Here is a 26864-nt window from a genome sequence, read left to right as displayed (position 1 = left end):
TTTGGAGAAGGGACAATGCTGCATGTGGAAGCAAGTAAGATTCCCATAATGTTGTTTTTAAAGGTGAAAGGTTGTTACTCGATGCAGTGTGATGTATGTATGATAAACTCATATTTAGTCAGGGAACACAGTTATATGTCTATTGCAGAAAGTACATTAATTGGATATTGATTAATGACATTCTCCGTAATGGAAATCCTTTGATTGTCATATTGTTGCCACTAAAAAAATACTTAAAATACTTTACTTAACATGGACGTTGATAATGTTGCAGTTTTCAGTCACATTCAAAATAATACAAGCAGTATTTAACCCCTCAAAATGATAAACATGCAGACGTGTTTTTCGAATTCCCAGTCTGTAGTAAACTAGTTTAAATATTGAAATTAATACTCTAAATTAAATCTCAATCCCTGTTTACATAATATTTAGTTTTACAGTTTATCATCAACACATGCATCATGTACATATTTTAGCCCCAATTCTTGGTGAACTGGTCCCATTTTTGTAGTGATTGTTTCTGTTGTGTGGATGCTACTGGAGGGAGAAAGATCATTTTTGGTCAAGGAACAACTTTAAGAGTTGAATCAAGTAAGAAATGTTTTACATACATTCTAATTCATAAATGTCATTCACACACATGCAAAAATAGTATGATGAGATTAATACCATCGTTTTATAAATACTGAACAACTGATATTGAAAACGTTTAAAAGAATATTGTATTCATCGAATGATATTTATTAATAGGCAATCAAGATTGTCTTGATGTATTTCATCACATACACATCATTTGAACTATAGTACTTTATGAAGGGCGTCATGAACATTTTGCCTGAGTGTTTGTTACTGTGTGAATAATGCAAATGACAAGATCATTTTTGGAAGTGGAACAACACTGACCATTGAATCTCGTAAGACCATTTCTTCTTCAGTATTTTTAATTGATGTGCATAAAAGACCAAACAATCATTATCCATTATTAGAATAATGTCTTTGTTTATTCCACAAAATATCTGTCTTACCTTAAGACAAAGTGTTAAACATGTACAAGTCGTTAATTGTGCAAATTTTACGTAAAATATATATTTTAGTATATTAAATATAGCCTACATTTTTGCTGAAACAATGATTGAAAGTACTTGGCCTTTTACCAACCTGTGTTGGAATAAATTACTATGTTAAAAATAAAATATTTAGTAAGGTTCTGTTTACAATTGAAGCAATTGAACATTTAATTCAGGTTTTCACTGAAGAACTTTTTAGAGTATTAGATCTATTTACTATACTCTAACAAATGAAGTTTTTGTGTGGGACGTTTATAATGTGTGACTTTTGGTGCAAACAAGATCATCTTTGGAGAAGGGACGATGTTACATGTAGAAGCAAGTAAGAGGCTGATCAAAATTCATTCTTCTTTAAAACCTCTGTCTGTGTCCAGCGGACAGCATTTGTAGATCGTTTCTGAATTCATTAGGTGTAAGAATTTAAGGCAAAAATAATAATAACGGCAAGGCATTGCAGTTGACTCCAGAGGTTGTTGCTCTGGTATTCAACACAGTGTGAATTATGGCAACAAGATCACATTTGGTCAGGGAACTCAGCTCTATGTTTATTCCAGTAAGTATAATGCATTTTCATAATGAAAAATATATACTACTTTGAATATCTTGTCAGCTTAAATCGGTAAAGAATGAAATAATTCGGAATGCAAAATGGCTTTCTAATTGTGAGACTTGTATCATATTTACTTACAAGTATGAATAATATCTATACTGTTTGTGATGTCCTTGGTCATTCTATGCCAAAGTCATGAATAAATAATAAAATAATTCCGACAAATCATAACAAAGAATCAAAACAGGAAATAATTGATGAATTTGAGAACTTTAGCTCGCCTCTAAGATAATCAAAACCCGATGTTATCACGGCTCTTTTAACGTGCTTAGAGAGTTTTTGCTGAGGCCTTTTTTAATGTGTGAATTATGACAAGATCATATTTGGAGCTGGAACCAAGCTAATTGTGGAAACCAGTAAGACCAAACATATTATTTCTATGAATTCATCTTATTAATACCGTATTCATTTATATAATACTTCGGTAACACTTTACAATAAGGTTCATTAGGTTTATTAGTTCACTACCTTAGTTAACATGAACTAAGAATGAAGAAGTTATTAATCTTAGTTAATATTCATTTCAACATTTGCGAGGTTATTAAAATCAAAGGAGGTATTGGTTAACATTAGTTAATGCAATGTGAACTCACGAACAAACATGAACAGCTGTATTTCTATTAACTAACATTAACAAAGATTAATAAATACTGTAACAAATGCTTATTGTTAGTTCATGTTATTGCATTAACTAACGAACCTTATTGTAAAGTGTTACCAATACTTCTTACAATATGAATATTTTTCGCAACATACATTTTTTTTTTTTTTTTGCATTGCATTTAACCTATACGAGATGAAATAGTCCAAATATAAAACTTGACTAAAATTAAACAGTGTTAAATATTCCCTTAAACCAGGAAACTTAGTAAAAACAAAAATCATAAGGGAGAAAGTCATGGCTGTCTATGTGGCAAAATGGAGTAGTAAAACAGATTTTGTAATGTTGTATTTAAATGAGTAGGTTTTAGTCATGTTGATAAATAAATACTAATATAATCTGAAGGTTTTTATTTTTTAGAATAATTTTACTAATTATGATCCCAAAATAAATACAGAACAATTTCCAAGTCATGTACCAAGTTTTTGTAGTTAACCAGATAGCTGTGTGACAACTGGAGTAAAGATAATATTTGGAAGTGGTACTCAGCTTATTGTTACGTCAAGTAAGTGAAATTATTTAAAACTTGCTCCTCCTTTTGACTTAAATCTACTATTTTTATAATGTTTGATTTGATCACATTTACAGAATCTAGAAATTAATTAGATTAATTTATATTTCATTAAGACAATCCACAATGTATATGTTAAAATTTCTAAGTGGAGTACTGTTTAGGGATGTTAAGACACTATTTAAATCTATTTTAAAAGAAGAATAGACCTGTGTCACATATCTGTTGGCACATCTGTTAATTTAAATATTTGTGAAAACTCAATACTTCAAAACTTTGAAAAGGTACAATTGCAATAGACACTCTATTTGATATAAAAAAATACAGTTTTCATTCAAATGTATATATGTGTTATACATAAACTTAGGATGGTTATTGTGTAAGGATACAGCAATGTGTGACTGGATCTGGAGTAGGAAAGATCATTTTTGGAGAAGGAACTAAACTGACAGTATCAGCCAGTGAGTATTCATAAATTTCAGTCAAAATTATTATGTCCGGCTGTTATACTGTATCCCTTTAATTTCACTGAGGTTTCATTGTAACCTTATCTTCATGTTTCATGCGTTTACACATTAATCATGATTCAGGAAAGACCAAAATCGCATTATTCATAGCAGCACATTTCCATTAATGCATTTGGCCGGCGCTTTTACTCCAAGTGACTTCGCAATTGGGGTACACATTTTTTCAACTGTTCTTGATTTCCCTTGGCTTCGAACGCATGCCTTTGGGGTTGCAAGCGCCTTGCTCTACTCATTGAGTTATACAGTAAATGTCAAAAAACATGAGTGCTGTTATTTATGATTATTTGTGGAAGTTGTACGTTTTTGCTATGTAGCTAGTGTCTGTGTGACTGGTGGTTACAAGTTAATCTTTGGGAAAGGAACACATGTACATGTTGAAGCAAGTGAGTTGTACATCTTTACCTTTAATTGAATAGATGTTTTCTTTTAAATTGGTTTAAACTGTTATTTATTATATATTTATATGCATTTCGAAGACAGAAGTGATTTACATTGCATTCACATACATTGCATTGGTATTTTTCAGTTCATTCTCTGGGAAAAACCCATGAATTTGTCCAACTCTAAAAAATACTGGGTTATTTTAACCCAATTTTGGGTCAAATATGGACAAACCCAACTGTTGGGTTAAATTTATAAATTGCATTTTTTTTTTATCAAACAATTGGGTTTGTCCATATTTCACACAAATTTGGGTTAAACAACCCAGATTTTTTTAGAGTAAACTTATCTTTTTGGAGAAATTGCATTATCATGAATAATTATAAAGGCTGACATTAAAAATAACTTTATTCCCCTTAAAGTTTTACCTCTACTTTTTAAAACGGAAAATGTTAATTTGCTAATGGCTAATAGTTTTTATCTTTGTCGTTTTAGAAATGTATCAATATGGATTTTTAGTTTGTCATTATTAGACTGGCATTCAGAAATGACACTTAAACCCATCATTGTAAGCCCTATAATATATCCCCATATATCACAAAATAGAGTTGGAATCTTAAATGTGTTTTGTGACCCCCTTTTTTGTTGAGAGCTTTAGCAATGTGTGTATGACGGGACATACAAAGTCATTTTTGGAAGTGGAACTTTGCTCTCAGTGGAATCCAGTAAGAAACATTTTTTTTTTTCCAATTAATTTTACTTTCAAGTTAAATTAGATTATTTTAAATGTAAATTATTGCCACACCACTTATTATCTTTGTAAATATTAATAATTTGTTATATCTAAATACTAATCATTTAATCTAAAATCACAAAAAAAATTCTCTCTGTATAGCACAAATTACACTTTAGACTTTAACCTTTTATTATCTCGGGACAGTTTGTTCTGCAACATGGAAAATCACCATCACATACTAGTCAGATAAATACACAACATCAATAATACATAAAAAAAAAACCTTTTTCTATACATGTAACATTAAACCCACATCGAGTGTCATGATGCATTATGTTTGCTTATTAATCATCTACACAACACTACACATCTATACTGTACTATATATTAAAAACAACTTTAATAGTATCACAGAGTGTCAGTTACGAATGATAAGTTATTGATTGTGTGTATGTCAGTGTGTGACATCAACGGGAATAGGAAAAGTTATATTTGGAGCCGGGACCCAATTGAAAGTTCAAATTAGTGAGTATAGTGCCCAACATATTTGTACATTAATGTTTATTTAATGTTTTCCTTCACATGATGCGCAGTGTATTTCTTTTCTTATGGTTTTGATATTGATAACTCATTCCCTGAGTTTTTGTGCTGTGGTTAATTGCTGTGTGTATATTGGCAATAAGATGGTATTTGGAAGAGGGACCCAAGTAGTTGTCACTGCAAGTAAGTCATATTATGATTTGACTTCAAACACTAAATTTGTAGTTTCTCAGTATAGACAAGTAGAGTCCTTTAAAGAAATTACCAAACATGCCAACAAAAGTCAAATTAATTACTAATTAATGAACTAATTAACAGTTTATTTATTCATGACATTCCTGCTGATTAACTACGATCTCACAAATTCAGTGTAAACCTTAAAATGACTAGAGATCACTTTAGTACTATTCAATGTCATGACTACTGTGTGAATGATGGATTTTAAAAAATCACATTTGGCTCAGGGACAAAATTAATTGGTCAGTCAAGTAAGTTATTTTATTATCTTTTTATATAGGCTTTTGTACTAATACCATAATATGTAAATATATTATTATAACATTCAATTGCTTAAAAACTCTAAAGCACTCTAATGTCCCCAAGAACAAGAAAGTTAGCATTAGGTATTTGCAATGGAGTCAGAGGTTGTGTGACTGATGGACTTCGAATAATATTTGGCAAAGGAACAGAACTCAAAATACAACCGAGTAAGTGTGAATTCATCTTAAAGTTAATATTTTCAGACTAATGATGTGCATTCAATCAATCAATGCAATCAATCAATCAGTTGTTTTCTATACATAATTTTTTGTAGAGAGTTTAAATTGGCTCCATTATTTTTCCATGTAATTTAGAAATCAGGGTAAATAAAGTAAAAAAAAAAGAGAGAAAGAAAAAAGAAAATAATTTATATTGCAATTGTATAGGTACAGTTTTTGTGCACACTACTTTCATTGTGTGACAACAAACTGGAAGGTCATTTTTGGTTCAGGAATTACGCTGAGAGTTGACCAAAGTGAGTAATAATCAGAGCATATTTTATGTTTTTCTTTAGATACTATGGAAGTATGCTAGTTTTATATGAGTTTGTGAGTGTTCAGTTAGATCTTTTGTAGCATTAAAAATAACAATTTAAAAAAAATAACTTATTTAATATGTTGTTCGGCATTCCAATCAGCAGTTTTGTGTTTTAGATCTTAAATTTAGTCAGATTGTAATGGAATATAAGCATCTGAAAAATGCAAGAGTTTTTGGTGCATGTCTAAAGGCTGTGTGAATACTGGGTATAAGATTTTCTTTGGCAGTGGAACCAATCTTGTCATACTATCAAGTAAGTTGCATTTAAAAACAACAAAATATTCACTATTCATCTCTTTTTGTTGATTTTTTTTAAAATGATTCCACATTAATAAAACTAAAAAAACAAAAATAGAGGTTGCGCAAATTCCAATAATATTGTATTTGGCAAATGAATCAAACTTTTTTTTTATTTTCATTTAAAATGATGAATTCACCATCTTAGCGTTATGTGAATTAAGACCTGGAAAATGACTAGATGTTGGTGCACGCTTAATGTCTGTGAATAATGCCAATATGAATTTCTTTAGTAAAGGCACAAAACTCAACATAGAAGCAAGCAAGTTTTGTGACCATTTGGAAGCCTATGCTTTTGGGTAGTTTGTTATTATTGCAAATAATCATTATCAATTTTACAGTCATTATTTGGAAAAACTAATCATTCATCTTCACACATTACTGTTATATTATCATTAAACACCAGTTGAATCATTTTTAAAGGATCTAAAATTTCATAACTTTATTAAAAAAAATATATCAATAATGTTTCATGCCAGCTCATTGACATATGAAACTTAGTCTATTGTAAGTGACTTCTGTTATTATGCTAATATAGTTCTTTCCAAAAGTAGCTTGCGTTAATGCACTATGTATTATTAAAAAGTTAATAGAAAATTACAGTATAAAGTAAATATGTAACAAGTGTTCATACACGATAACTTGGCAATAGCAGACATAAGTTACTGTAATGAGTATATACACTGTGTGAATCAAGGATTTGGCAAGCTGACGTTTGGTTCTGGGACAAAATTAACTGTTTATTCAAGTGAGTTTAAATTTTACATTTCTTTTACATTACATTAAAATAGCACTGCATAGTATGTACGGTCTTACATAAAATAGAAAAACTTAAAGCTCTCAACACAAGCTCACATGGTTTTTGTTATGGACCCGGCCCATGTGTGACTAATGATCGAAAGATAATCTTTGGGACGGGGACAATACTCACTGTACAAACAAGTAAGTTGCGTTGCTAAAAGGCATTAAAGTAAAAAAAAAGAAAATAGAAATTGAATCAAAACTGCTATGCAAAAGTACTCTGTGATGTTTTTGTAATTAGTCTCAAATAATGTAGTTTTATAATATAGTTTGCACATTGCTGGATAGTTTTATTTAATGCTACTTAAATAATAAACAATTCGACATTCTCCTAAAAACAACCATTATCAAAATATAATTAAACACGCAAGAAGTGTTTTTTTATCCTAAATGTTCATAAACTAGTTAAAAAGTTTGTTTATTGTTGGAATAAGTTTTTAGTTAATTGGAAAGGGGACCAAACTTGTGGAACAAGCAAGTGAGTTTTGTTGTCTTATATATATATATTTTTTTTACTTAACATTATTGATTTTTGGACGCCATTATGAGTAGCTTTAAAATATAATGCCATTTAATATAAATATAAAGCTAAATGCTCCAAAATTAGAATAGAAATATGCCCTTCTAAAGATAATAGATACAAATGTTATTTCAGTTATTTTTCAGTTAAAAATCAGTTATTTCTCCTTTAATTTCAGTTTCACGATAAAGATTAGGTCAGTAAGTTTTTGTAACTAAGTTTGTCCATGTGTGACTGCGGGGAATAAAATTGTCTTTGCATCAGGGACAGAGCTTATCATAGAAACCAGTAAGTTACTTGAAATATATTTTCTTTTATTCTTTCAATTTATTAAGTTTAAACTTGTTGTGCTCAATTATTTAAAATGTGTCTTCATATATCAATTCTCAAAAAACACATCACAAAAAATGAGTACTGATTATAATCTAGCTTTTATAAATGCTGATACTGAAACAGTGTGGACATCATTAGTGAATTCATTAGATCTAACTTGCTAAACTGTAGTCTGTAGAGATGGTATAATTCCAGACAGTGTGTAAAACAGCTGGAAGGCTTTAGTTTTTGGCACATAGTCAATGGGTGTGTGAATGTGAATAAGATTATCTTTGGGAAAGGAACCGAACTTGTTGTGGAGACAAGTAAGTAATGCATTTCTGACAGTCAACATGTTCAAATACTAACCTTTTAGAGGTCACTTCAAACTGATATCCAAAAAAGATAAAATTTTCGATTTCGATTTTTTTTTTACTTATTTGTTGACAAATGGTCAAGATCATAAATTCTTTAAAGTTCGCAAAAAGACATTTGCTAATGGTTAGGTTTTTAAAATCTATTTACTTATCATTTTCATAATCACTTATTCTTTTCTAGCTTAGCTATAATTTTCCAAACTAATCAAACAAGTCCTAAAAATAAAATATCATGACCCCAAAAGATGTAACCTCACTGGCCAAACGTGTACTAAGGGTAAATGTACCGTACTATACTGATGTGTGAATAGAAACAACAAGATCATATTTGGGACTGGCACCAATCTCATTGTTACTTCAAGTAAGATATTTTGTTTCATCAGACAAAATTGTAATAATAAAAATTGTGATCCAGATCATATTCCTTTCAAACCTTAAAAAAATGAAGATAAAGTTGAATAATAATAATTAAAAATTCTGTAATTAATATTTGTATGAATCAAAGCATATATTTAAGAATTCAACAGTTTGTTTGTGACTTTAACTTAAAAGGATACATATTATTTACAAAGTTTACTACATTTTTTTTTTCAATTGTAAAGGTCATACAAGCTACAGTAGCGCTGGAAATTAATATTATACTATTATTATAGGGATTAAAGTGTTTCATGTATTGAGCTACTTGTTTTCGCCATATGATCATTGGCTGTGTGAATGATGGATATAAGATTTTCTTTGGTAAGGGGACCAAAGTCATAGTACAGTCAAGTAAGTAATTTTAAATTATACAGTTACATTACTTCAATCTGTAAATAAAGTTAATCAGATTTTCATTTAAAAAGATTAATTCAAAATCATATATAATGTGTTATGGCCGATTAAATATGACACGAGTTGTTGGTGTACGCTCAATGTCTGTGTGAATAATGCCAACAGGATTTTCTTTAGTAAAGGGACAAAACTCAACATAGAAGCAAGTAAGTTCTGAACACAGTTTGTTATTAATGCAAATAATCATAGTTATTGACAACATTATGCTGGCATTCTTCACAAAAACATTAATGTAGCCAATCATTCATTTGCATATTAGTTAAATCATGAAGAAACACCAGTTAAATTTAACAATAATTCTATTGATTAATTATGTTTCATGACAGCTATATGGTAAAAAAAATGTTTTTGGTTTGACAAAAATGAAAGTCTATTGTATGGTATGTTAATATAATTCTTACCAAAAGTAGCTTACATTGATGAACAAACTGAATTGTTGAACGTTTATGGAAAATTACAGTATTAAGTAAATATCAAGTGTTCATACACAATAACATATAGCACACAAGAGATACTGTAATGAGTATATACACTGTGTGAATCAAGGATTTGATAAGCTGACGTTTGGTTCTGGGACAAAATTAACTGTTGATTCAAGTGAGTTTAAACATTTTTCATTCTTTTGCATTACCTTAAAATAGTACTAAAGATAGTCAGTAAAATATTTAAAAGTGAAATATTATTGTGAAACAAAAGCTGCGGTGGTGTGATTAAACCTGACAAAGGTTGTTAAAGTACTTGGATTTATTTAATTTAATACATTAAAAAATACTTAAAGCTCACAACACTTCAGGCGAGATGGTTTTTGTTATGGACCCAGCCCATGTGTGACTAATACTCAAAAGATAATCTTTGGGACGGGGACAATACTCACTGTACAAACAAGTAAGTTTGCATTGTTAAATAAACAAAAAGCCACTAAGTAAAGAGATAAATACTCTATCAAAGTATCACTAATATGTAAAAGTAGCCTACTTGATGTTAAACTCAGTGATTTTTTTTTGTATCAGTCTTATAATGTAGTTTTATAATATAGTTTTCACATTGCAGTTTAATCACAGTATTATGCTCAAATCTTATTTAAATTATAAACAATTTCACATCCCCCTAAAAACAATTATCAAATTACAATTAAAAAATCCAACAAGCGTTTTCTTATCCTAAATTGTCATATAATTGGCTAAAGCCTTAAGTTTGTATTGGAATTTTAAAAGTAGTTATTAGTGTAAGAATTATAATTTTTAGTTCATGGCCAATGATTGTGTGAATGTTGGGTATCAAATGTTCTTTGGAAAGGGGGCCAAACTTTTTGTACAAACAAGTGAGTTTAATTATCTTATCTTATTTATTTTCACTAAACATTATTGATTTTTTTTCTGGACGCCTTTATGAGTAGCTTTAAAATATAATGTAGGGCTAAACTGGCACCAGAATTAAAATTAGAATTAGAACATGTTGTTCATAACATTATTACGTTACCTGAGATATATCCTGCTTTATCTTTTCAATTTAGCATGTTTAAATTTGCATTGTTAAATTATTTTACATGTGTCTTTATATATCATTCCTCATAACGCATTATGTATTTGTTCATTGTGTCATGAAAATTAGGAAGCAGAAATGACTTAGACTGGCACATGAGGCAATTTAATATATTTGTAGCAAATTAAAACTTAATGTCTTTCTTGAAAAATAGAGTGGTAAAATGAACTCTCTCTCATTACATCAAAAACCCATTTATACAAAATAATCCAATACAAAGCAAGGGAACAGTTTTCAATAAGTCCCAATAAAACAGTGAGGTTTATGTGATGGGGTCAGCACTTGTGTGAATGCTGCCAACAAGATTATATTCGGGAGTGGGACAAGACTAATAATAGAAACAAGTAAGTCAATGCTTACATCAATGCCATTAAAAATGTTACATTGAAATATATATTTCATATTCCAAATGTGTTGAATTAATTTCCACTAAAATCTCAACTAGATTAATGGTACAATAGCTTTATCTAATCATCAAAATGTAATATTAGCATTACCCTGACACTTTAATGAGCACTATACAAGCATTAAATGAAAACCGTATATGAAACAGTTGGATTCTGCAGAGGGCCATGTTTTTGTGTAGATAACGTTTACAGTGTGACATCAACACAATGGAAAGTAGTGTTTGGAGAAGGAACTAAATTGACAGTTGAAACAAGTGAGTATAAACTGAGTACTGATTATAATCTAGCTTTTATAAATACTGATACTGAGTGGACAGTGTGGACATCATTGGTGAATTCATTAGATTTGACTTGGTAAACTGTAGTCTGTAGAGATGGTATAATTCCAGACAGTGTGTAAAATAGCTGGAAGGCATTAGTTTTCGGCACACAGTCAATGGGTGTGTGGATGTGAATAAGATTATCTTTGGGAAAGGAACCGAACTTGTTGTGGAGACAAGTAAGTAGTGCATTTCTGACAGTCAACATGACCAAATACTAACCTTTTAGAGGTCACTTCAAACTGATGTCCAAAAAAGTGCGGAAAAGAAATTTTTTTTTCGCAGTCCTTTAAAATGGAACGGAATCATTTAACAAACTTGAAAAATGTTTGTGATGTTGTAAAAGTATATATGATGTTGATAAATGGCAGCTGGTCATGATCATGATAAAATACATTTGATAATGGCTAATCGTTAGCTAATCGTTATCAAACTCACTTGCATTATTCATTTCTAGATTCTAGCTATAATTTTTCAAACTATTCAAACAAGTCATACCTAAAAATAAAATATCATGACCCCCAAAAGATGCAACCTCACTGGCCAAACGTGTACTTAGGGTTAATGTACCGTACTATACTGATGTGTGAATAGGAACGACAAGATCATATTTGGGACCGGCACCAGTCTCATTGTTACTTCAAGTAAGACATTTGTTTCATCAAATAAATAGTTTACTATAATAAAAAGTATGATCGTAAACATATTTTTTTTAAACCTAAACAAGATGAAGAGAAGGGTTCATCATAAATCATTTTATAATATTAATATAAGCATGAATCAAAGTGCTTCCCTAATGCATGTATTCAATAATTCAACAGTTTATTAGTGACTTTCAGTTAAAAGAATATATTTGAAAACCATATAAAGTTTACAACTATAAAGGTTAGAGTAGCTACAGTAACATTGCATATTAATATATTATACTATGTATTAAAGTGTTTCATGTATTGAGCTACTTGTTTTCGGTATATGATCATTGGCTGTGTGAATGATGGATATAAGATTTTCTTTGGTATGGGATCTAAAGTCATAGTACAATCAAGTAAGTTAAGATTTTTCCAAATTGTACAGTTAAATTACAAATTTGGTTGGATGAAAATGGTAATAGACATTCAAAATCTATTTATTTACAGTCATATCCAAAAATGCACTAAATAAACACCAAACAAGAGTGGCTAAAGTTGAATTCTGGGTTAATGTACCATGCTGTCCTAATGTGTGAATGCTGGCTATGAAAAGATCATATTTGGAAAAGGCACCAGACTAACAGTTGATTCAAGTACCGGTATGTGTTCTACAGTAAACTAAGAAATAGAGGTGCAATAATTTTAAACTTAAAGTTTGTCGATTCTGATATATTCATAAAACCAATCAAAGTACTTGATAGCTATTAATTATACATAATGGCTTCAATTTAATTTTGATATACTTTTGCTAAAACTTTTGTTTCCATTGAAAGATAAGAACCTTTTAAATGACTTTAAACCATAACTGCATACATGAAATGCTTACTTCACAGAAATACAATTCACAAAGATTAACAACATCCATGTATGTCTGTATAATAATAGGTTACTGTGATAAGCTATAGATGATATAAATAGATTCCCAGTCAGTTTTTAAGGCTACTGTAGTTTGTATGACTTTTAAAGTTATATAATACTATAGTAATATTCTATATAGGCTACTTTAAAATGAAAGTCACCAATAAACAGTTGAATAAATATAGCCCTTATTGTTAGGCTTCAAAGCAAGGAGAGTATAGGCAACATGTTTACGTGTTCGGATAAACCACTGTGTGACTCAAGGAATTAACAAAATCATTTTTGGAAAAGGCACTCAACTCAATGTCCTTTCAAGTAAGTGTAGATCAAGCTAGTCTTTTTTTATTTTATATTTTAAAACCAATGTTAAATTTAAAACTGTGTTCCCATTATCAAAGAGTATTGTACACTTAACATTCATATGACGTAAAATTGCACTGGGAGGAAAAACAATAATCTTAAGTAAATTGATGAAAAGAATTGTGATAGCCTATTACTTTAGTAGTCTAAAATGTAATTGTACACAGTCAATATGGCCTTTTATGTAATCATCAGGGCAAGATATCAAGCTCTTTATTTTAAATATAGTATAGTGGAAAATTACCTATATGTATGTTAGTAAAATATGAGCAGATCATATAATTGGACTGATGTGCAAGACTTTGGAAAAGTTTTTACGTTTTTTTTTTTTTTTTTTTTAAAGTTCTTAGGTTTTCCATCATCTTAACCATTATACGCAACTTTGAATTTGGGATCATCAATATGTAACATTAACAATAATAGGCATTTATTGTAGAACATTCAAACATCATCAATTCAAAATTTGGAATAATAACTTATACTTAACAGCAAAATTATAGTATTATTTCTTAATTAGATTTTAGGAGATACTAAAAACACTTACCCCAATTAAAGGACTGAAAACACCTTATCCAGTGATCATATGTTCAGAAGCAGTTATGTGTTTATGGTCAACAGCTGTGTGACTCAAAGTGGATTCAAATTTATATTTGGAAAAGGCACTAAACTAACTGTGTTTTCAAGTAAGTGTGGCTCAGTTCTCTTAAATATCGCATACTTTTTTCATGAAATATGCATGTTTTTATGATGCTTATAATAATTATTATCAGAACAACAAATCAACAGTGATCTTCCATCTTCTTAAAAATATTTGAAGGTATTTAGGTTATTTTTTCTTGTAATACTTAATTCCCAGATAAATATATTGAAAACTCACTGCTTGTTGTTAACTTTAGGAAGTTAGTATCACATGCAAATATTGCAAGAATTGTTTGCTGTGTTTATGATATCAGGATATTGCTAGTTTTTAGTATATGGCCAATGGCTGTGTGAATGCTGGACTAAAACTTTTCTTTGGGATGGGAACAAAACTTCTCGTACAAGCCAGTAAGTTGTTATTTAATCTTATATGAATGCTTGAATGCTATAATTGAAACTAAATGAGGGCAATAAGTCAAGTCTGTTTTACAGTTTGTAAATATAAGTGACTGGATTTGAATAAATTGATGCCCGTCATTCCTTAAAAATAACTTTATAATAGTAAAAGAAAAATATACTAGAGTTGGGGTACTTGGACTGCAATTGTGAATAAACTTGGAATTGGACGCACTCGGGTGGACTCGGGTACGCAAACTTGATGTGAACTTGGACAGTCAAATCCACATCATGTGTTACACGAAAGAAAAATATACAAAATACATTAAACATATTCCTCACTAAAACTCAATTAGTTAAGTGCTTAGACTCGACTCAGGCCCAACACCAAAAAAACTCCCTACATTTTGTGTTAAAATTGGAACAACAATGAACTATTTAATTTTTAAGGTGACTTTTCATTCAATTGTTGTAAAATCTCCTCTATGCTGTTCAGTGCCATCAGGATGTCAATACTTTTGTATACATGATAAATGACTGTGTGAATGATCAGATTAGAATATTATTTGGCAAAGGAACAAAACTCATTGTACAGTCAAGTAAGTTACATTATCCAATATTCATACCAATATTTATAAAATGTTTATTTAAAAAGGCTAGTTTTCTCATATTTATGTTATAGAAAAACAAATAATGTAATGTTGAAGTATTTCAGATAAGATTGCTAGTAAACACAACTAATGTATTGCCATTTTAATTATAAAAAACAACAACATAATATAAACATAAAATCAAAGAACGGAACTCAACAGAATTTTATAAGGTTTGTCTAAAGCTTTAGTCTGTATTTTTGTTTATTTGTAGAACTGAATAATATCTCAAAAATGAATTTAATATAAACTATATCCACCCGGCAACAGTCCACATTGACCTTAGAATAAATGCACTGTGCTTTAACGATGTGTGAATCCTGGAGGCACCAAGATCATATTTGGGACAGGCACCAAACTAACAGTTACTTCAAGTGAGTTAATTGCCTTTTCAAAAGATCATAAATCCATATTCTTGGAGGGCATTTATTTGGTATTTAATGGCTGGCAATGTTAATTTAGATATTTTTAAATGTTAATTACTATAATAGAATGCTATTATGAGGATATTATAGATGAGTATAATATTAGAAGTTCACATGTCTTAATGCATGTTGTTACATCAATTCTTTTGTTCTTTGAAACATAACAGTTAAATACAGATTTTTATTCTACCACTAAACTTTGATATTAATGGATGTGTTTCCTTCTTTAAAGATTTCACACTAAATCTTAAGAGCGATTGTGACAGAATAGCTTACAGGGTTTATGATATCAGGATATTGCTAGTTTTTAGTATGTGGCCAATGGCTGTGTGAATGCTGGACAAAAACTTGTCTTTGGGATGGGAACAAAACTTCTTGTACTAAGCAGTAAGTTGTACTTTAATCTTAGTATTACATTTATTCTGTGATAAACCCGTTATTTCATTAACCAAACGTGGCTTTGATTGAATTGTAAAACGAGAATGACATGTCACAATGTAAACACAATGCATTACAATAGATTTATCATGTAAACCATCAAAAAACTTCTGTTCAGTGACGTTGGACTTTGGGCTAACTGAACCAAAAAGAAAAGAACATTGACAAAAGATAAAAATGCCAATTCCAAAACCATTTGGTAAATTAATATTACACAAATATTTTAACCGCATTACTGAGTGGCTCTGACATCAAAATCAACACCGAAGTTTTGACTTGCTGTCTCTTGAAGTATTTATAACACTGACAGTCACTGTGTGACTAACAACTTTGACAAAATGTTATTTGCGAAGGGAACTCAATTGTTCGTACAGACAAGTAAGTAAAACCTTACTTTAGGTTTACCTTCTGTAAAGTGATGTTGGACTTTGGACTAACTAAACCAAAAAGATAAGAAAATTTGCAAATTGAAAAGGATAAAAATGCCAATCAAAACAATTTGGTAAATTCTGGGCTCAACAACAGTCATATTTGGGGCAGGCACCAAAATAATAGTAAGTTTGGTCTTAAGTTGTTCAGTATATTCAGAATAAATGTATTGTTCAAGCACATTGAAAAATGGCCGCTCTAAAAATGTTGAGGACATTAAAGAGACAGAAGTGTAGTGAAATTTAATATTAAATTTACTGTTCCACCAAATATCAGACATTTTCATAAGATAAAACCCACTTTATCCACAGACATTAGTGTTTAATCTAATTCTTAATAGAATTGACTGTAATGTCAAATTACAAAACTCTTGTCCCGATCGGAGGAAAGAGTATCCAATGTTTTCTGTCTTGAGCTTTGTAGTTGTGTAACTCAAAATAGAGACAAGCTGATTTTTGGGCAAGGGACTCGGCTCATTGTGTTATTCAGTAAGTTATGGATTGACTTATTTAAAGTTTACTCTAATTGATATTACTCAAGCTCTTTTCACTAATCCACTGATTGAACAGGTAGACTTGTACATGAGATTTGCACAGCTTTTTTAATGTAATCGAATTCTTAATTTGACTGATGTATTGATATATTTTAGGTTTTAGAAACTTTCCGAGTACAGTCGAATTCACATCATGTGAAGAAAAAATAAGTAACGACATAAAATTAAGATATAAATACATTAATAAACATCTCTCAAACTCAATGGTTAAGTGCTTAGACTCGACAAGGTGGACTCGTGAGAATGCGTTGGTTGAAATCAAACATTGCTGAGCAAATTTAGTTCTAATTCTTAGCATCATGATAATAGTAGTAAATATTTACCATGTATGATGTTTAAAGTTATTTTTTAAAGACTGAAAGACAGAATCCATGTACAGGACTGGTTTTTGGTTCAGAGTCGATAGCTGTGTGACTGATCAATTTAAGATTATCTTTGGCAAGGGAACCAAACTTACAATACAAGCAAGTAAGTTTTATCTCTAAAATTGAAATAATCACTAATTTATTTTACTTAAAATATTTTATTAAACTGCTGCATGAAAACGATTATATTTCATGCAATAGATATGTTTGTGATGATAGGTTTTCTTTCATTTTCTAAATATTCTTACAGACATTATCATATAATGTTCTAATTTTAAAAAAAGAGTATATTGGAAAATGACTATTACTGTAAAATATGAGTATATACTGTGCAAGGCTTTGGGAAAAAAACAGACTTGAGAGTGGAGTTTAAAAGCTTTTTTTATTTGAATAATCTCATACCGTGTAGATTTCATGTAAAAAGAACAATTTAACAAGTTCTTAGGATTTCCCTCCTCTTAAACGTAATACAACTCTTTGGCATCATCAACAATAGCCATTTATACATACAAACAGCATCAATACAATCTAACCGATACATTAGTTAAATTATTTCTAAATTAGAGTTTAGATGATAATTATCACCTTCATCCCATTTAAAGAAATGAAAACACCTTATCCAGTGATCATATGTTCAGCAGCAGTTATGTGTTTATGGTCAACAGCTGTGTGAATCAAGGCGGATACAAAATTATATTTGGAAAAGGCACTAAACTAACTGTGTTTTCAAGTAAGTGTGGCTCAGTTCACTCAAATATCGCATAGCTTTTTATGAAATATACTTTTCATGGTTAGAACAATACATTAACAGTGATCTCCTGATCATAATTTAATACCCTTATTTCCCAGATAAATACATTCAAAACTCAATGCTTGTTGTTAACTATAGAAACATCAACCATTCTTTTGTCTTTGAAACATAACAGTTAAATACAGATTTTTATTCTACCACTAAACTTTGATATAAATGTCTTTCCTTCTTTAAAGTTTTCACACTAAATCTTATTTATGAGTGATTGTGACAGAATAGCTTGCAGTGTTTATGATATCAGGATATTGCTAGTTTTTAGTATATGGCCAATGGCTGTGTGAATGCTGGACAAAAACTTTTCTTTGGGATGGGAACAAAACTTCTTGTACTAAGCAGTAAGTTGTACTTTAATCTTAGTATTACATTTATTCTGTGATAAACCCATTATTTCATTAACCAAAACGTGAATTTTATTGTTGTAAAATGATTTATCATGTAAACTATCAAAAACTTCTGTTTAGTGACGTTGGACTTTAGGCTAACTAAACCAAAAAGAAAAGAAAATTGACAAATAGAAAAGGATAAAAATGCCAATCAAAACCATTTGGTAAATTCTGGGCTCAACAACATATACATTGTGGCAGACACCAAAATAATAATAAATTCCAGTTTTATCTTATTAGTTGTTCAGTATATTCAGAATATATTTATTTGTCAAACACATTGAAATATGGCCGCTCCAAAAATGTTGTGGACATTGAAGAGAAAGAAGTGTAGTGAAATTTAATATTAAATGTACTGTTCGACCAAATATCAGACATTTTAAAACCCACTTTATCCACAGACATTAGTGATTAATCTAATTCTTAATAGAATTGACTGTAATGTCAAATTACAAAACTCTTGTCCCGATCAGAGGAAAAGAGTATCCAATGTATTTCTGTGTTGAGCTTTGTAGTTGTGTGACTCAAAATAGAGACAAGCTGATTTTTGGGCAAGGGACTCGGCTCATTGTGTTATTCAGTAAGTTATGGATTGACTTATTTAAAGTTTACTCTAATTGATATTACTCAAGCTCTTTTCACTAATCCACTGATTGAACAGGTAGACTTGTACATGAGATTTGCACAGCTTTTTTATTTATTTACAATATTTATTTCTGTTTTCTAAAAACTAAACCTATGCAATTAATATTACACAAATATTTTAACCGCATTACTGGGTGGCTCTGACATCAAAATCAACACTGAAGTTTTGACTTGCCGTTTCTTGAAGTATTTATAACACTGACAGTCACTGTGTGACTAACAACTTGGACAAAATTATATTTGCGAAGGGAACTCAGTTGTTCGTACAGACAAGTAAGTAAAACCTTACTTTAGGTTTAAAATAATTCATCTGAACATCAGATTAAAAACGAAATAAGGAAATCATGAGAACTACTGGAGTGTCCACCTTTGTCACACAGTAGTCCAATTAATTGGATTAAATCATTTCTATAAGCATGATAGTACCGTAAGAATCTTTAATTCAAGGATAATTTGTTCTGTGTAAACTTATTATTACATCAACCAACTGTGACTTTGATTGTATTTTAAATGTAGAATTACTTTACAAAATGCATTACAATAGATTTATCATATCAAACAATTTTGTTCAGTGACGTTGAACTTTCTTGTTACTAAACCAAAAAATTAAACTGACAAATATAATGGGCTTTGAGTAAAAAGAATAAAAGTGCAAGACAAAACCATTGTGTGAATACTGGGTTCAACAACAAAGTCATATTTGGGGCAGGGACCATAATAAAAATAAATTCCAGTAAGTTGTTTTTATCTTTTTTCACTAATTGGTCAATATATTCAGTATATTGAATGTCAAGCACATTAAAAGATGGCCTCTAAAAACTTTGAGGACATTAAAGAAACAGATGTGTGTGTATGTAAAGTACTTTATAGGATGCACATTTATATAAAAGTTGCACTTTTTATTCTTTATTTATCCCTTTAATGTAGATGTAAAACGTTATAGTTAAGTTGAAGGTAAATCTAACATGATGGAGGTTGTCCTCATGGAAGTTATTATGCCACTACTAACCACTGTGTGAATAACAATATTGGTAAAATATTATTTGGGAAGGGGACACAACTCTATGTACAAGCAAGTGAGTACAACCAATCAAATATTATAATATAATAATAGCATATTATTTTCATAGGACTTGGTATCTAATTTGAGTGTCGTTTAGTATTAAATTTATAGTACCACCAAATTATCAGACATTTTCAAATGTTTGAAATTCATTCACAGACATTAGTGACTAATTATTAATAGAATTTAATGTAATATCAAATTACGAAACTCATGTCATCACTTTTCACTAATCCACCGATAGGACAGGTATTGTACATGTGATTTTCACAACTCACAACTTTTATTTATTTACAATATTTAAGTTTTCTAAAAAAAATGAATCAATGTAATTGAAGAGTTCAGATGCAAAAGCCTCTAAATGCCATTTGAAATTTTCTTCTTTAATGATGATTTTTATCAAACTTGTATATTTAAGTTCAGTAATTTCACTTAAATAACAATTAATAGGTAATTATCATTGCCATTTAAGTGAAATCACTGAACTTAAATATACAAGCTTGATAAAAATGATCATTCTAGAAGAAAATTTCAAATGGCACTTAGAGGCTTTTGCATCTGAACTCTTCAATTATTAATTTGCCACAAATATTTTAACCGCATTACTGAGTGGCTCTAACTATTTAAATGAACACTGAAGTTTTGACTTGCTGTTTATTGAAGTATTTATAACACTGATAGTCATTGTGTGACTAACAACTTTGGCAAAATTATATTTGCGAAGGGAACTCAATTGTTAGTACAGACAAGTAAGTAAAATCTCACTTTAGTTTGAAAATAATTCATCTGAACATCAGATTAAAAACAATTAGGAAATTAAGTAATTTAATAATGAGCTTTAAAAAAACTGCATGAGTTTCCACCTTTGTCACACAATACTGCAAATAAATATGTAATAATATGATTTTTACACCATAAAATAAATAAAGAATTGCTATAAATAATTAGCTAAATAAATTACAGTAATAAGAATCAGTACAGTAGTACAAATCTTTAATTTAAGGATAGTATCCATATCCATTTCTTATAGATATTACCGGCAATTTATAATTACTTTGTTTTAACTATTTTATCCAGTATACATGTTTACCATCCAATGGTTTTCGTACTGATATATCAATCTGTGTGACTTCAAATGTTAAAATAGTCTTTGGAGGAGGGACACAATTAACAGTACAATCAAGTAAGAGAATAATATATTTTAACCAAAGAATTGTGATAATGTTGTGTAACTGTCTAGATTGATCGGGCATTTAAAAATAGAGTTAAACCGAACAAAGAGAGGTTTGACTTTATCTACCTAAATATGTATGGTCACTCCTTAAAACAACATTTTAAAATAATCTAAACACGCTGAATGAACAACAATTTATGTTTTCTTAGTAACTCTAAAGCATGTTTCATAAATTCAGTGATTTATGTGGCGAAATAGATAAATTGAGAAATCATTACAATGATCATCATTATAATCAATCAGCTGCACATTTGACAGCCTAGATTCATAATTCAAGTATAAACTTTCAGTAAAAATGTACTTTCTAATCTTAATGGCACATATTTCTTTTAAGTTGGTTAGTTTTATCTTTTTGTATTCTAAAATAAACAAAATTTGATATTGTTTTGATTTTGTTAGAAACTATAGTGCGAATAGCAGAGCATCAAACATGTGTAATTTTGGCCACATGTATAGGATTATGATACACGTGCTAATCATTGTGTGACTAACATTGCTAACAAAATCATATTTGGGAAAGGGACACACTTATCTGTGCACACAAGTAAGTAACAACCTATGGATAAGATTTTGTTGTTATAATTTAAGCACAAGTTAATTTTAGTAATGCTAATTAAAAAAAGATTTTTCACAGATTTTACAGTTAAAACAAGTGTTACATTTGATTGACATTTATTCGAGTTTAACTTAAACATTAAACTAATGATAAAATATTCTAATAATAAAAGCGTCACAGCTAGTAGCAGGAATTGTAATTGTTACCCATTACAGCAAATAAAGAAAGAATGAAATACAGAAATACAGTATAATCATAAAAAAAGAGTTTGGATCTTGAATAAGATTAAAAAAGTTTCCATGTTTAAGTTGATTAACGTTGGCCTTTTGATCATTGTGGTATAAATTCAACTAACATAAAGCTAGACTCCTATGCGCTAATAGCTTAAATATATGTTTTCAGTATGATATTGTTAATGTGAAATTTACATTTCATAATATATAATAAACAATTGGTTTACGTATTGAAAGACTGAATGAGTTTTTGAGGTGAGGTATCAGCCTGTGGGCCTAGAAAAATCAGTTATTACTTTCGATATGAGGTGAGAATTTGTCATATGATCAATATTTAAAATGTGTACTAAGGACTTTGGTGTCAAATATACTATTCTATTCTATATTGTATTAATTGAGTCATCAATAATATTGTTTTTCATTTTAATTTGAAATGTCGGTCTGGAAAAAAAACTGAATGAAAATGCTTTTCAGTTTTCACATATATCAATTACAATGTTTATTGTCAGCGAATGTACTTTCTAATCCAGTAAAGCTGCCATAAAAGCTGTGACACATATGACGAAATGTAATTTGCAAATTTTTGTCTGCATCAGACATACATACACTTCATGTCTATGAAACTAATGTGTTTGAATTTTTCTTATGTTTTTACAGAACAAAAAAAAGAACCAGACTTTTACAAACTTGAAGACTCGTCGTGTCTGGCAACTGACTTCACGAACCATTCAGCATTTAATTCCAGTTACCCTACTGTGAGATATACAGGCAAAGAGTACCAAAACTACTACAGTACCTTTGACTTTGAAAATAGAGTCAACTGCGAAGAAAAAAGTAGGAATTACCACATACAATAAAAAAGTCATCTTAATTCCTAAAATATTTGGTTGCATTAGATTAATCTACTTTATTCCACATTCAGGCAGCTGTAAAGAAGCATCCAGTCAAAGTGGTGATATAGAAAAAGGTAAGTTAAGTTATTAAACAAATTTGAAAACTGGGCTGGACCGTACATGCTGGATTGTGCAAAATACATGATAAACCCTGAAGACTAAGTGTATTTTTATTTCCGCAGATGAAAAAATCAACTTCTTGTCATTGGGCCTCTTTTGGCTGAGAATTCTCTTTCTGAAGACTGTTGTGTTCAACGTCCTGGTGACTTTCAAAGCATGGATGAGCTAACGTGAGTGACGACATTATATCTTGTGAAAATGGGTCTCATTCACTAACCGTGTTAACATTTGTTCGTAAAAACATTTTCATGCAGAAATTATTAATTTTTTTTAAGTTAAGCATTTAGATTTATTATAAGTTTAAGATAACATTTATAACTTGCATTCAAATAAAACAGCGGCTATTTGCATTGTGTTCATTTGCATTAACGGAAAAGTATTTTCTTTGCACGAAGGTCAAATAATGTTAAATCCTACTTACACAGATACTATTTGCCACCTCAGTGTATTGTGGTATATTTTACTAAACAGTATGTAATAAAATAACATTTTCAGAGTATAGGATTATACTTATTAAAATCATTAATGGATGCCATCTTATTGAGACATTACTTGTCTCTGTCTTGAAAGTTCTATATACCCTTTACTAGTGTAAATTAAACAAAGTACAAAAAAAAAAAACACTTGACCAAAATTACTGTTTTTGTAAAACAAAAAAAAAAAACAAAAAATGCTTTCTTGCTTGCAGTTGCCAGATTTCAAGAATTGGTTGTTGATCTGTTGAAAGAACAAAGTTTTTGCTTAATCTTTGCCATCTGGCAACCATGCGCACACGCGATTTGGAGTGCGGATACCGGATAACCTGAAAACTGAGGAGTTTATCAATCTCCAATGAGATGTTCTGCTTAAATAAAAAAGAATTAATCAAACCTCAGTGATAAACTGTAATAAATCCAATCATAGATCTCGACTATATTTGCGATTGTGGTTGTTAAATAAATGTGTTTTGCGCTACCTTTGAAGACAATCGTTGTATTTATATTTTTGAGCAAAATAATCAGGATTATCAATTTTACCGTTATGCAGGCAGCATGACAAAAATGTGGGTTTCATTGACTAAAGCGCTCAGACATTTTGTCGACTATTGACTAAACAAAAACAGAACAAGGTTGGCTATATGATAAAAACAAAAAAGTACACTTGATTACCCTTCACCTACTCCTTACTTTATCAGATAATCACTTTATTTGCACTATTAAATACCTGTTAGGCACTATATTTCCACTATTTGAATATTTTCGCAATCTTTATTTAAAATAAACGCTTCTCTGAGCTGATGTGTGATGTGAAAACGGAGAAGAATGTGTTCGTAAAAGGGAGATTTGCCATCCACCTCACTCTCCACACCACTGCTCCTGTTATCATTTTGTCTGGCTCAATTATAATGGGCGGAGTTAGTTTAAATAGCCTCTGACAACAAGCTAGGCTATTTGCACTTGGTGTAAACACTCCCGGCGAACTAAATGATCAGCCCGTTCTCATCCCAAGACGTCATATAGCTGACGCTTTTGACCATACGTCAACATCTGATGTTTTAGGGTACCCTTTAACGTCGGTTAGATGACGCTATCTAATCCTAACCCTACCTCAGACCTAAACCTACCCATGTCATCTAACTGACGCTAAATGTAAAGCACCAGTTGGATGATGCCCTAGGATCGTAATCTAACTGACGTTAAAGGGTACCCTAAAACGGCGGATGTTGACGTATGGTCAAAAGCGTCTGTTAGATGATGTCTTGGGATGACAATGTGTTGAAAGTATAGTTATATTACAGTTATTTAACAAAAATAGTGCACAAACTGGGATAGGTTCTATACTTTTGATCTTTATAAAATATATTTCATGAGTATCAAGTCAACTGGTTGTTAATGGCACACATGGCTTTACTCGAAGATCTTGCTGCATATTTTCTGAGAATATTTTCTCCAAACATACAGTAAGTACGCAACTTGTATGCAATCATTAGTGAATGAGACCCAATATTTCATTAGTAAACTCTGTAAAATATGTGCTGTTTTGTTTGAAGAATTAAAATTGGTCTATTATTTGTCTTTCAGGTCTCACAAATCCAAGTCGTTTTTCATCAGTTGGATTTATCACCGTGCCTTCACCGAAGACAACAGAAAATGTTGCATCACATTCAAAAGACCATTTGATTTGCACCGTTGTTGTTAAATGATGATCAAGGGATTATATAACCTCCCTCAGTTATGCTATAGTGCTTATGGTTTTAAGAATAATATACTGTATACACATTTGAATGTAATGTGTTTATATGTTTCTTTAATATGGGCTCAACTATTCTAGTTTAGGATACAATACGAATATGCCGCCATTTAGATGTTTCTAATTTAGCAACTTAGATGTAGTTCGTGTTTATTTTCTCTTTATTTTAATGAATTCTACATTTATAATGTAAAAATATATTTTTTAATTACTTTGAAGATGGATTACATCTTGAAGATTCTATCTATATAGCTTTCATTTTTTGCAACATATTTACATCCACAATTATGTGGACTTCAGTGCTTCCTTTTACAATGTCATACTTTCATTCAATAATGACTGTATTGTGCAAAATATATGAAAATAAAATGCATAACTAACCAACTCTGGGCTTCTGTCTATTATAAACACAACCACTTCTATGTAAATCTATAAATCTATGGGTATAGCCTACTTGATAGAACCTTGATTAACCGTTAAGATTACTTGAACTAAATGGTAATCAAATTACAACGAATGAGAATGGATTCAAGTTTTATGGTCACTATATATTAGATCTCTTTAACTACTATGTACTTACATAAAAAATGAGGTACAATGTGCTTGTGTTCACTGTTCATGTCATAGCCCGTTCTCATCCTTTAGCGTCACATAGAACGCCATATGACAAAACGGCGCTATACTACGCACATGGCACGCTTTATCGTTAATATAACACGCGAACCCAAGACTTCATAAATCCTTTAGCGTAATATGAGACTACCCTACCCCACACCTAAACCTACCCATCACAGCCATAGACAGTAGATCACAGCGTGTGTCATATTAATGATAACGGGTGCCATGTGCGTAGTATAGCGCCGTTTTGCCATATAAGCGTTCTATGACGCTAAAGGATGAGAATGCGTTGTGCAAAACACGTTTGCTGCTAATTGAGATGGGATGTTCTGCACATACTGTATGGGTAAAGAAGGACAGGTTTAGTCAGGTTTGTTGGTTTAATTTAAGGGTGGGTTGAGGTGTAAGGTCAACAGTGTAATTACAGATAAATGAGTATGCAGTGTCTAGTTTTTCATATGTAATCAAGAGTGCAACAGTGAAATTAATTACAGCTGTAATTATATGCAGGTATTTTTTAAATGTATAATGTAAAAACATGCATGTACACAATAGGTGCATTGTATCAAATTAATAATTGAAATGTTAGTATATTAAAGTTAAAGACACTTGTTTTAAATTGGGAGCAGTTTCTTAACACTAGAAGTGAATTCCATAACTAGAACTCATTTCATCATTTTGACCATATATTTTTAATGATAAATACCCAATTGAGAGATTAATGCATTTATTGTATTAGGATATCTTTTAAAAACAAAAC

At 30.3% G+C, this 26864-nt stretch overlaps 1 protein-coding gene across 1 annotated transcript; it reads left to right on the top strand.

Annotated features, from left to right (window-relative positions):
• Positions 1-25870, top strand: LOC120465113 (uncharacterized). Its single transcript, XM_089131190.1, has 5 exons — positions 1-34; positions 22902-23078; positions 23167-23211; positions 23320-23427; positions 25318-25870. Exons 1-4 carry the CDS (start codon positions 16-18, stop codon positions 23424-23426), a joined length of 348 nt encoding a protein of 115 aa, XP_088987316.1. The 5' UTR covers positions 1-15; the 3' UTR covers position 23427; positions 25318-25870.
• Positions 25871-26864: the final 994 nt, after the last annotated feature.

This window comes from Pimephales promelas, chromosome 5, assembly GCF_988280905.1.
Source record: "Pimephales promelas chromosome 5, fPimPro1.hap1.1, whole genome shotgun sequence".
NCBI classification, from domain to species: Eukaryota; Metazoa; Chordata; class Actinopteri; order Cypriniformes; family Leuciscidae; genus Pimephales; species Pimephales promelas.
This window is presented reverse-complemented; position numbering and strand designations above follow the sequence as displayed.